This window comes from Pseudopipra pipra, chromosome 1 (genome assembly GCF_036250125.1).
Source record: "Pseudopipra pipra isolate bDixPip1 chromosome 1, bDixPip1.hap1, whole genome shotgun sequence".
Taxonomy (NCBI): Eukaryota; Metazoa; Chordata; class Aves; order Passeriformes; family Pipridae; genus Pseudopipra; species Pseudopipra pipra.
Genome location: NC_087549.1, coordinates 121941836 through 121955105, shown reverse-complemented (window position 1 = coordinate 121955105; position 13270 = coordinate 121941836). Strand labels below are relative to the sequence as shown.

Genomic DNA, 13270 nt, shown 5'->3' with positions numbered 1-13270 from the left:
GAGAGCAGGCTGCTCACAGCTGCTGGGGCAGGAACTGTGCATACATCTGTCTAGCTGCTGCTCAGGGTAAGGGCATGGTGGAACACTGCAAGTAGAGACTATTCATCTTCTTTCCAGTCAGTGTGTTATAAGCCTCCCTAACAGATTACAAATCATTGGTCCTGAGCTACATTTGTTAGGCTTAACAGCTGAAGGCAGGGAGAGCTAACTGCTGCAGGAATACTATTCTGTATACAGTTATATAGGATCTGTGGCCAAAAGGTCAGCCAATAAATACTGGTTGAAGGCATGTGAGACAGGGAAGGGAAAGCAGAAAATGATCAGAGGTTTTTTTCTGCATCTCAGGAAAGAAAAACAGTGAAATGGAATGACTGTGCTCATAGAAGCATATTAATGATGATACAAAGGGTGTGGTAGCTCAAGTTCCAGGGTAGCTTAGCTGTTTTGCCCCATGGAGTAGTGCATTTCAAAAAACACTCTCATTTTAAAATAGCGAAGAGGCCAATCTGGTAACAAGGTACAGTATATCAGCATCAGAAATGTTCAAAACCACTGTCAGTGCAAAACAGAGGCAAAACAGAGAGGTAGAGTCTCTTAAAACACATCATCATGCTCCAATTTTGTGGATGTCTGCAGTTTAAGTGGATACTGGCAGCAGAAAACGACAGCATATGGAGCATTTTACTTTACTGCTGTTAGTCCAGGACTGGGAAAAGAGGCAAACTCAGTTGTCAAGTAAGGATTTAAATGTTTGAATGTGACTACTAGAAAGGTATCAGCTTTCTCTCAGCCCTGGGGAATAACTGGAAGGAATTTTCAGAGATTGTGTTGTGATGAATTGGCCTGGCACCTTGCATGCTGTACCGTTGCCCTCTGCTGGCTGGCACCTGCGTGCTGCTGCTCTTCACAGGAAGCATCTTTCCAGTGGCTCAGCCGTGCTGCCATGATGCTTCCCCCCACCCCCATTTTATGACTCTGAATCAAAGGATGATTCTTTCTCTGAAATTGAATTTGTGGGACTCCTTAAGAAGTGTGTGTATATATATAATGTACATATATATAATATATAGGTATAATATACATATGTATGATATACACATATATTTTGTAGATGTGTATGTTCTATATTTATAATATGCATATATGTATAATATAAATATATTATGCATATATCTATATCTATATCTATATCTATATCTATATGCACTTGACTTTACTGAAGCTGTGGGTCTGGATGCTGCACGTTCTATGGTGTGGCCATGCCAGGTGAAGCAGAACCTCTCTGATGTGTTGGAAAGGCGGTGTAACCCAAAACTGCAAAGCTGAAAGCTCCATTTGCCCCAGCAGTCATTGTGCACAAGCTCATAGTCCCACCAGTGTTTCTTTGTGGCAGCAGGAAGAAATGGGATTCGAGCCTATGTGGACCTGTCAAGGGAGTCGTTTGCAGGTAACAGTTTTAAATGCCCGCATGCGATGCAGGAATCCCAGCTCCTCTCTGCACTAGGTGCCTTCTGATGTTATCAGGATCCAAGCCATCTCTGAAAAGGGGGGTTAGATCTTTCAAAGTCTTGGTTTGTGCCCCGTGCCTGTTGCTGCATGAGCAGGTTCCTGTAGTATCTACATGCAGGAGCCATGTGCCTGAGGAGCAAGGATCGAGCAGCTGGGGGCTCTTTAGTACTCAGCTTCTGGCCCTGGGAACACCTCCATATTGCCTGTATGTGGATGGCTACAGAATTCTCTTGTCCTCCTTGGCATCTCACTCCAGGACAAGTTAGCAAAGGGCAAGGTGCATACTTAGAGCCTTTGTGAAGCCTCTCTGTGCTGAGCACAGTAGCATAAGAATTGGGCCAACAGCTGGAAACTTAAGCAAAGCACTAGATTTTGGTGAAATCTGGAAACAGGTGTCCCATTTAGATTTGGTTTTGCTGCGCAAATGCAGGGTAAGACCTACTTGTCTTACAGGTTATTATCTCTGAGTGATGAAGAGCTGTAAGGCTCACTTCTTGTCTGGCATAATTTAATATTTCAAGAGGCCATTTGCATTAACGGAAGTCAGCTAGCCCCTTTTCAATTATGAATTACTCAGTAAGAATAAGGAAAATTATGTGTTTTTCCTGGTAAGTATCCTCATACTTCAAGGATGCCTGTAATTTCACAGGAAAAGCTTATTCTTAAATTAGAGGTCAATATTAAAACACTATCTTGTGATACTAGGTTCTGTAAGATCCTCTTTGCTTTCATCCCTTTGTAGCTGTGTGGGTTTAACTTTGGGATTTAGATTACCCCCACAGAAGATCATTTGGATTTACTTATGAGAAAACTAATTAACAAAGATACTTTGAATGAAGTTGGGTTCAATCACTGACTTTATTTTTTTTTTAATTGAATATAGTTGGATGTCAAAAAATTAAGTGATTTAGGAAAAAGGAGTACTCTTCAATTAGTTTTCAGACATGCAGTTTATGATGGGGTAGAAGACATAGCAGGAGTTTTGAGAAAGGAAGTGCTTGGATCCACAGGAGATAAAGGACATCCACAGTGTTGGTGGTCCAGAGGGCCATGCATTGGGCTTGCTTGGTGCTGGATTGAGCAAGCCACTCAAAATTTGGCTGCCTAAGGCAGAGCTATTCCCTGAAGGTGGCTTGTGTTTTACCCTTTTCTTCCCACCTCCCTACCTTCCCCACTGCAATCCCACAAGCAGAAGCTGGTACAGGATCAGAGGTTTCTTTTGGAGTTGTCCCCACTGGGTGCTCTCTCAGGGATGTGGAAAGTGGGAGGCTGGCTCCAAAAGGGATGGATGCCAGCTTGCTCCTGCCAGGGGCTCAGGCAGGAGTGTCAGCAGCTGTGGGGCAGGTGGATCTCCTTCGGCAAGTGGTGGTTGCCTCTTTCCAGTGGAGCCTTGCTAGTATTTCCTATCTTGTGAGTGAATAATGTCTAGCAGGCATGTGTCACTTAATCTTTTCCTAAACACACACATTATCAGATACCCAACAGTTGCTTCGCAGTTGCTTGATATCAGTAACATTTCCTCCCTTATAAAAAATGAAGGAGGAAACAGAGTCGGCTTTTTTCTAAGTGGGAGCTGGGGCTTTGTTTGGTGTGGGCTGGGGTTGAGGGGCTGGATGCTCAACAGAGGGCACCACAGCACAGGCCGTCATCCCTCGCCTCTCAGCTCCTTGGTTTTTAACCTTGCTCTCGTGATATGATGTAAATGGGCAGAGTAAATTTGTCGAAAACAAAACCAGAGTGTTAACCTTCCACACACATGCAAGCATGCATCTGTCATTGTATTAGGTTACAGGAGATACAGGAAATCTTTAGTTAGGATTAAGTTGTACTGTTCAGCCATATGTTGTTCTCCTCCAGCAGAACAGTGTATAATATACCTAATAAAATCATGTTGAAGAAAACCAGATTTTGGACCTTATCCAAATAAGACAAAACACATGTTTTGTCTTTTGTAAATATTTTTGCCATAACACAGGGAAAGAGAAATATTCCTTGTATAGTATCCAGCATTTCCTCAAAAAATGACATTATTTCTTCTGGTTGTGAAGTGATGTTTTTGGGCCCTGCTTCCTTAAAGGTCTAGAGATCATGAGCATTTACTGAAAGCTTACAAACAAAGATTCACATGGCTGTGAATAAAAAATGATTTTATTATCTCTAATTCTAATGTAGAGCCTTATCCTGCAGCCCCCTTAATCACATAAGCAGTCATTATGCATGTGAGCAATCTGGCCAAGAGGAGTGAGATCTCTGACAAGTAATGACTACTGATGGGATCAAGACTTGCAGGATTTAGCCTTTCGTTCTTATTCCAGGCTTGCATAGAAGGTCTGTTGTTCTCCTAAATATGCTCCGTCAGTTTATAGGAATTATTACCGTGAGCCGTGACTCCTCCATTAGCGCAACGGCAGCGAGTGCTGATTTACATCACTGTAACCATAGCCTTGTGCTGACACCGGCTGCAATAAAAGTGTTGAAGAAGCACTGGGAGTGCTACTGGTCATGTCGAGACTGCGCACGCGTTCAGCCTCTGTGAAGACATCCCAGTATTAATATTATGATGCTCCTCCCTTCCTCTTGCCTTTTTAATTTGTTAGGTAGTGGTTTGTAATTTTGATTTTTAAAGTCCTTGGAGCCAAATCTATTTTTCAGATGTACAGCCCTTCACACAGTGAGTCCCCAGGACAGTGAAAGCCCCAGAGTGCAACTACTATACCAGCACTTAATGCTACTAGTACCATCTGGTGACAAATATATGGTTATTTCCTTGAAGAAGGAATATTTTGAACAGGAAAGCATAACATTTATGGGCAGCACAGAATTTATTTTTCATTTTCATTGCTTGGAGAATGCAATTAAAAAGCAGTCTAACCTGTTGGTTCAGATGGGGTGGGAAAAGCAGGAGTTATTTTTTAATTAAGAGAAAAAAGAAATGCTTCAAGAGTGAAAGATGTTCATATATTTGCTTTCAGGATGGTTTTAAAAGATTTGCAAAATGCATTGAGTGTTTGGTCACATTGTGAACACACACACGCACACATACACATATATATATGTATGTACACCCCCCCACACACACATATATATATGAATGTGTGTGTGATTAGCTTTATAAAGATCTTTCCATTTCTTCGCCTTGGTTTCTCTTCACTCCCTTCGCCTCCAGATGGCACTATGAAGCAGAAAAGAAAATTACTGTGAAATAATGAGTCCAATGTAAAGTAAAATTGGAAATTGAATTATAGCTGCAGAAAAAGGAAAGTAGCCTTGAGGTCCTGATCAGTCTGTACTCTTATCACTTTTGTTTGCTGTTCCATATGTTAGGTTACTGCTGAGTTAATAACAGTGCTTTAGCAGTTCAAGGCTTAGCAGAATTGTACTGGACATGAAATAAAGCTAAAATGAATTTGTGTCCAATATCATTGACATTAGTGCTCATTACTTCTCTGGTGTAATGCCTCAAACCATCTTAAATCAATTTTAAAGATTAGCCGTTATTTTATAAAGAAAATAAAATACATTTCAAACAGCAACAGAGCTGTAAGTGTAGTGTAATCTCATGAACAGTTAGTTACTTGTGTTTCTGCTGGTTGGCAGGAAACTTTTGAAGGTACGGCAAGAGGAAAATCTGTGAAACTAAATGCCATCCACAGAATTTAATGACTTCGCTTTTTGCTTGGTTACTTGGTATTAGACACGCAAATGTTAGAATTGCAGAAATGTGCATCCTCTCATGGTGCCTGTGAAAAACAGTAACAGTAGAGTTACTCTACAGTAAACTCCAGCATGTTATTTTTCTTTTCTTTTTCTTTTTTTCTTTTTTTTTTTTTTCTTTCTTTTTGAGGGGAAGGGAAGAGGAAGGAGGATATTTATTCCCCCGATTGCATAAACTGTAAAAGTGGATTTATTGTCTGGAATGATACTTTTACTTTTTGTTGCAATGTTTGTCTTTGTTTGGAATGTGTGTTTATCAAGAGTCAAGGCTGAAATCCTCTTTTAGTGGCTGCTGAATGATGGCTTTTCAAACTGTAATCATGAAGCTGTTGCTGTCAAGGTGTGTGGACCTCTAAATTCTGTGTTTTGAATAATTTTTACACAGCATTTGCTGGCTTCTAGACTACAAAGTTTTTCTTTGTATTAATACACTACACGCATTGATTTTTACACGTCTATTTGCTATGTTTGTATTTAAGTAAAATTGTGAGAATTTAGATGGGATTAAAAAGTCTTTCTCCAGGTATGAGTGTGTGCTTATTTTGAACTTCAGCAAAATCTGGTCTTTCTGAGACTGAATTTCAGTAGTACCTGGGTAGATCGTTAGGGTCATTGCAGACATTTCCTCACTGGAAGGTGTAAAGAGTTTGAGTTATTTGTTTGAGACTGCGTGTGTGTGTGTTTACCTAGGCCAGTGAAATGTGCATGTGTGCAAGTATCTTGTGTTTTCAAGTAGATATCTCTTATTACTTATTTTTAATTTGACAGATTTTATAGGCTTGAATGAAGCCAAAAAATCCTTTTGTGTGTTTATTAAACACTATTGTAATGTTGGCCACTTTAGAGAACAGTTTTCAGAACGTATTTGTGTTTTAAAACATTACAGTCCAAACACAGCATTAATCTTATTCATGCAAAGGAACTAATCAGTTATACTTTTTATTTTAGTCAGAGTACCTTTAAAATGCAATATTTCTTTCTGCTCTTACTAGTTCTTACATTAATATAATCTCTTGTTTCCTGTTGCATAGTAATAGTTTTTTGGTGAAAATGGGTAGAAATAGGTAAATATTGACTGACTCTTAATAGTTTTGAGTTGTTTAAAGATATTTTAATAATTTTCTGTGGAGCACTCTTTGGCATGGTCATAGGTTCTGATGTCTTTATTACATGAGTAAAATTACATGCACATATAAAAGAAGTCTCTTGTTAATCATTCTAGGATTTACATATTAAAGAATTCCTTCTGTAAAGAAATGTTGAAGAAGAGTTGCATATCTTTTTTTTTTTTCAAAATAGTGATGATGATCCTCAATTCTGAGGCTTTGAAAAAGTAACTCTGCAACTTTCTGTGTTACTGGAATGGATTGTATTTTGTTTACTCTCGTGTGTGTTAAGTAAATACACTGTGCTAAATTTATTTGGAGACTTAAAATATATATGAACCAAATATTAAAATGGACTTTTTAAAATAATAGCTGGAATGAAATAAAATTTAAGAGTCCCTGAAAACTGTTTGCAAGTAAACTAAAATCGATATTCAGTATTAACATTTTCATTCTAGCTTAAATATATGCATATTTGTAACAGAGTAAATAACTTTGTCTAATGTTGGCTCTATTGTTTACAGGTATGCCAAAGTCTTGATGTTGCACGTGTATGAAATCTGTTCTGTCTACACACTGTCTCTCTACATACTTTTTTATTCCACCTAACAAATTGATGACTTGTAATTTTTATAAAAGTTTAGCTATTAAAAGAAAAAAAAAACCCAACAAACAAAAAAGACCAAGTTTTCGTAAGAGTATATGCCTCCAACTGCCTAAAATTCATTAATTGATCCATGTGGTAATAACAGATGGTTAAATGGAAGAAATGTCCTTGAAGTTATTCTAATAGCAGATGTGCCTAACTATTAGCTTCGTGTTTTTACTCACCTAAAATTCCAAATAATGCAATAAGAAAGTAACACGCACCTAATCATTTTAATATGTTCGTTACCTTCTGTTACTGATTTAGGATTCATCTGAAAACTTAAAAGCAGGACATAATTTAGAATTCGTTCTGAGAAAACAGTTTAGAATATATGTGTCTGTGCGCAGCTTATATATAAACATTTGCCTTTTTTTCTTTTTCCAGGATCCTACAAGATGCATTATTGCTGTCAGATAGTAGGCTTCACCTCTTCTTACAGACTCAGCTTAGCCCAGAAGATATGGAGGCTTGTGTGTCTGGACAGACCAAATATTCTGTTGCTGATGCGATTCACAAGTTCGCCTCTTTGAACAGACGTTTTCCTGTAGAAGATGAAGAGAGAAAAAAAGGAAAAAATGATGCAGACTCTGATTCAGAGAGGTGATTTCTGTATTTCCTTACTTTCTGAGGTTATATATCCATACGTACACACGCGCATGCTTCGCTTTTTTTGTTGATGTAATACTAAGATAATGAAAAAATTAATTGACTGAGATTTTATTGAGCTGTGACAGCTCATCATAGAAGTCTTCACACACACCTCCACACTGAATTAATGAATGCAGTAGAAATTCAATTATCTGCATTCTGATTATGTGAATTTCATTTAGTCAGACTTGAATTATTCGCGTTTAAATTATCTTGCTAAAAAAATATCCAACTGCACTCCAAATGGCTAATTAAAAGTCCAAATTTCCTGTCTCTCTTTGTGACTGGAGATAATTAAAGTTCTCCTCTGTTACTCAGGCTTTGAGTGTGTTGTGAAAACCAATTTCCTCCTTTTATTTTTTTTTTTTCTCCCCCCCTCTCCCCTTTTCTGCAGTTCATCCTCCGGGCTCCGACCTAGTGATGACAGCATTTCATGTGGATGTAAAGCAAGCCCAGCTTCTGAAGAATCATGAAAAATCATTCCTCTATTACTATCTTAAGGACAGTACAAAGCAGTTCCTGCTCTGTTTACTGGTTACGTGTGCCACATAAGCAGGGCTGTCTGGTAACGCGTACCTAAAAGACCCATCATCAATACAACCATATGTCCTTACGAAATAGTCAAAACAGACCTCGATACTATCTTCTTGTTGATTTTTTTTTTCTAATGTATCTTGATTCAGGTCTACATGTTACCTGTTTATGTTTTTGTGACTGTTAAAATCTCAGTATTGGGTAAGTCCTTTTCTGGCATACGTGGCAATTAAAATATTTCCCTCAGTGAGTGCATGTCTTGGATCAGAAAAATAAAGATAACTTAATTCCTCATCTTAAAAGTTGGTATATCGTATTAAACATATTCAAAGCATCTTTTTGTAATTTGCAGCAGAGAAGTTTCATCTTTAGAAGTCATTTAACACTGGTGATGAAATTACACACCCCACCAAGGTACTCACTTTTTAAAGTAGCTCAGCAACATCAGCAAAACAACATTCATACAAACTATATGCTGCTGACAATTTGAGATATAAATAAATACATGTTTCCATGGTCTTTCTGTAGTGTTTACAGAAAGCCTGGTTTTATCATGCGCGAGTACTGAAGGCAAAAATTTTCGAGTATGGTTGCTTAGAAGTTTAGAAATATAAATAAAAATTACATCATTTCTAGGCTTGATGGAGGTTCTCAGTTCCCAGGGAATTATGGATACTCATTTGCAGTGAAAATCCTGGATAAGGCTCATTGAAACCGATGGCTGAATTTTGCAATGACCTTGCTAAGGCCAGGATTTCACCCAACATGTTTTACTTTTGGCACTTATAACTGAAGATGCTGGGAGAGATGTTTTAGTTTAGCAGCTGAAATGGAGAGGTGATGATAATCACATAGCTATAACACGCTGTATGGATGTTGTCCTCTCCACTCTTTGGGAGTAACAGGAGCTGCTTATTTCATTGTGGCTGTAGTTAACACGTTGGAATATTGACTTTTTCACAAACAAAAGGCAGGCTTAAACACAACTTCGTAACCACCAACACTTATTTTGATTAAATGTCAGTTTTGCTCTTTATTGTTCACAGCAGCTGCGTAGTGTCTTGTCCCAGATTCTGTCAAAGGAGTATGTTTCACTGTGGTGTTGTATTTATATTTGACATTTAACTGCTATTAAAAAGAGCTAGGGGGTCTGATCACCCTAGCAAAGCTTCCATTAACTTCAGTGCTGTAGTTACCGGCCTAGAAATGGATATAAATACATGCTTGCTTTTTTTTTTTTTTTTGTAAGAATTATGTGGTTACTTTCAAAGAAGGAACATTTTAAACCTGTGAATTACAGAAACAATGGATTATTAAATGGCCAGCTAATAAGGGCTAGCATAGACATGTGTGGGCATGCTTTTTTAAAGCATCCAGATGGGAATCTGTGTAATTTTAGAACCATGTTTTAATAGCCTTGAGAATAACATCTCTTAGGTAACTACTTTAAGCCACTGTATTTTGTTGATGGCAGCACTTTTTAAAGATAAATATCCATGTTTCTTTTCCTTTGGTCTTACTGATTTGCACAAATGTATCTATTCACTTTCTCAGCTTGTGTGTTAGTTAGCAGCAATGTTATTTTAATCTAAAAGTGATAACAATTAAAGCAACAAGTTATCATAAAAAAGTAGCTTAAAAATAGCTGTTATTGCCAGGCACAGATTTTGATTTCTTGACTTCTCTTCTTTTTTTTTTTTTTTAAATAAGTTGGCACATTACAAGAAAAATTGTTTAGTGAATTTATTTTAAAAATGGGAAGGATATAAAAACAAAAACTGGAATAATGTCTGAGAAGGATACTAATGTTTTTATTTAACACAGTGTGGTTTTTTCTTTTGTTTTAAAAGATTGAGCTTAACTGTTGCAGCACTTTACAGTTCTGGCCTCCTAGGACATCTTCAAGATCTGCAAAAAATTACAGAAACACAAGGTTTGGAAAGCCTTTGTGGTGGTTTTTTGATTTTTTAATTCTAGGAGCTTATCTGTAGGCCAGTGAGTGTTTTTCAAATGAAGATGTTTCTGAAATAAATATTTGTTTTCTAATAGCTCTGTTGTTGTTCTGTTATTTTCTTGTCACTCTGTTAAAAAATTTTAAGACTACTATAACAGAACTTTCTTCTCAGCTTTGCCAGAGATTTGTTTAAATATTTATCTTTTGAATGTTGCTTGTGTAGCTAGTATTACTGGAATTTTTTGTATGAAAGGGTGAGGAAAAGTATTCCATGCTCTCTAGTATGTCCACTTTCTGTATCAGCTGTATGTAATGGCATATAAATGCTTTAAGACATTTTGTTTCATTTGGAACATTAAATATAACTATTACAAATTTAAATGTTAAAAAAAAGATTTTTAATGTCCTTTGTGACCTCAGTGATTTGGTGATTTCTCAACAGTGGCATGCAGTTTGATCAGTTGATCACTGGTATTTTGATTCTCATTTTTTAGTTTTAAATAATGCTGACATTTCCTGCTAGTTTGTTTTATTTTGTTTTTTAACAGGCTAATATCTAATTTATAAATTAGAAATAGTAATCAGATTGCATTCTATCTAATTGCAGTATTTCTGCCCTCAAAAGCTGTGCTTTATCTTTTGCTTAGAACTTTATATCCTCATTTTTATGATGATTTCCTAAAAGCTTTTAAGTAATTAAATAAAACAAGTTACTACTTTCTAGCTCATGTTTAAACCTGACAGTGAGCTTTCCTTTATTTCAATATCAATATTCTAATCACCTTATGACTTATCATGTGTGATTTACTCTTCAATTATTTTGTAATATGTATATATATACACATATGTAAATACACTATATATATACAGTGTGTATATATGTGTGTGTGGAGAGAGAGAGAGAGAGAGATACACACACTGTGTATATACACACACCCACACTGTTGTGCTTGGGTTTTCACTTCATTTTGATTTTTACAAAAAGAACAGCAAAAAAACAACAGAAAGATGAGAAAGATGGTGTATTGGGAATGAAATATGTTTAAATAGCAATGTAGATCTATAGCACTGAGAAAAAATTATACTCAAAATGCCTCACTGCAAACTTCAGTGTCCAGGTCTTTTTTTGACATGTGATATACCGATATTTTTTTTTCTCCAGAGGAATATTTAAATTTTTATAATTATTATGAATTATTAAAACACAGTGTTTGTGACTCGCTCTGTTGTAAATTACATAGTGCAGATAAAGTCAAAAGAATAAACCTTCCATGTTCCTGTGTCGTCTCCCTGTAATTGCAGGACTAGGCACAGGGGGAAGGACGGGACTTTACCCTTCTTCTCTAGCTTTTACAATGTTGCAAAAATGTAAATAATGATTTCCAGTCTCAGACTGATTCTTTTCACGAAAGGCCTAAACGCTTTAGGAAAGACACAACTATTCTCTTCTTCGGCGTTAAAAATGCTGTATAACGGTTTAGCTCGCTTCTTTGCCTTCTGGAACAAAACCTCCTTAGAAATTAATTCAAATGGCCTTGTAAAACAGAAATCGAACTCTCGCCTTTGGGCTCGAATCCCGCGGGTTTGACTTCGAGGCGCCCGTAGCATCCGTACCGGCGGGGATGGGAGCGGCAGCGCCGGCTGCCCGCGGGGCTCTGCCGCCGGTGCGAGCGACGAGCGCGGGGCAGGACTTAAAAAAAGGAGGGAGGGGGGAAAAAAAACAACCAACAGGGGAAAAAAGAGAAAAGGCAGGCAGGCAGCATCCCAGACCGCGCTCCCCGCTGCGCCCCGGCCCGGCCCTTCCTCGCGCCCTGCCCTGCCTTGCCTTGCCCGGGGGACGCGGAGCGGGGCGAGAGCCTTACCTGGGGCCGCCGCGCTGTCCGCCCCGCTCCGCCCCGCGCCCGCCAGGCAGGGAGCGGGGCCTCCCAGCCTCCATCCGGTAACCCGTGGCAACCGCAGCCATGGCAACGGCGGGGGGGCGCGAGGGCCCCGCGGAAGGGAGGCGGCACAGCCCGCCCGGGCCCGCGCCCCCGCCCGCACGGCCACCAGGGGGCGCTGTGCGCCAGCGGGAGCGCGCCGGCGGGCCCGGGCCGGGCGGGGCCCCGCGCTGCGTGCGCGCTCCGTGCGCGCTCCGTGCCCGCGGCCCTCCGCGGGGGCGACCGAGCCTTTTTCCTTTATTTCTAGTTTTTTATGCTCCCCATCAGCCTCCCACCCCTGAGCCCCTCCCGCAGCCGCGCAGCTCCGCAATCGGGCGAAACAAGGGAGGTGCCCACCGCGCTGGGGATGGGGCGCAGCCGGGGTGGGGAGGGGCTGCACCTGCCCCCCACGGCTCTGTTGTTGTTTTTAAAATATATTTTACGTGTCGTTTATTTATTTATATTTTTATACAAAAGCGATTAGGGCGCAGCGCAGAGCAAAGGCGAGACATTTGCCAGCCTCGGTGGCAGGGAGGCGGCTCTTAAATGGAGGCCTTTCTGCGGAACAGCAAGAGCCAAAAGGCCTTGTGTCACCCAGTTATGTAAGACACAATCTCTCCTGAAAATGCACAATGAATCGGGAAGGATTTATGTAATTAATTGACCAGTCTTAACCTGTTATCGTGATGTAAGGAATTTGGAACTCATTAATTTGGGCCCTGACAGATTTCATATTAGAGCTGGCAAATATGGATTGAGCCTCTTATTCTTGTAGCAGCTGGAATTTCCATGACAGTGAGGATTAGTGAAGAAGACCTATTGCTCAAGTCAAACTGCCTCTTTTGTAATCAGCAGCCCTGCTCTGCATTAAAGGGGTAATGGGAAAGAGGAAAAAAATAAATACCCAAAGAAAAAAAAGAAAAAAAAGAGAGAGAAATGTATTCATGTATGGAGCAAAGCAGGGGAGGGAGAGGAGGGATATATCCTGGAGAGCACAGGCACCAGAGTTGGATTTTCCTAGCTCCGTGGCAATGAAAATGCCACAAAGGCAGCCCTGGGATGATGTATAGGGAAAGTGCCTGAAGGTCTGTAGCATCAGCATGGGCCTTGCTGCCTCAGGCAGACCTTCAGATGGAGTCTCCTGGGAGCCACTAAGCACCTGAGGCTGCAGTGCCAGAGGTTCTGGTAACAGGGTCTAGGCTGCCAAGAGCTGGAGGGATTTAGAGATAGAGATGTCATG

At 39.6% G+C, this 13270-nt stretch overlaps 1 protein-coding gene and 1 long non-coding RNA gene across 5 annotated transcripts in view; one reads left to right on the top strand and one right to left on the bottom strand.

Moving 5' to 3' along the window:
- The window catches only part of SNX10 (sorting nexin 10), a 35690-nt gene extending 25482 nt beyond the window's left edge, over window positions 1-10208 (top strand). For 2 of the 4 annotated variants that reach the window (XM_064674519.1, XM_064674538.1), the window contains 3 exons: window positions 1394-1447; window positions 7363-7578; window positions 8021-10208. In XM_064674519.1, coding sequence (XP_064530589.1) covers window positions 1394-1447; window positions 7363-7578; window positions 8021-8099 — 349 coding nt within the window. In that variant the 3' untranslated portion in view covers window positions 8100-10208. The remainder of the gene's footprint in view (window positions 1-1393; window positions 1448-7362; window positions 7579-8020) is intronic. The other 2 variants (XM_064674529.1, XM_064674542.1) reach the window with 2 other exon arrangements.
- Window positions 6127-12331, bottom strand: LOC135423892 (uncharacterized). Its single transcript, XR_010435008.1, has 2 exons — window positions 11977-12331; window positions 6127-7520 (listed from the first exon to the last, which is right to left on the bottom strand). It is a non-coding gene; the product is annotated as an uncharacterized LOC135423892 (long non-coding RNA).
- Between the last annotated feature and the right edge of the window lie 939 nt (window positions 12332-13270).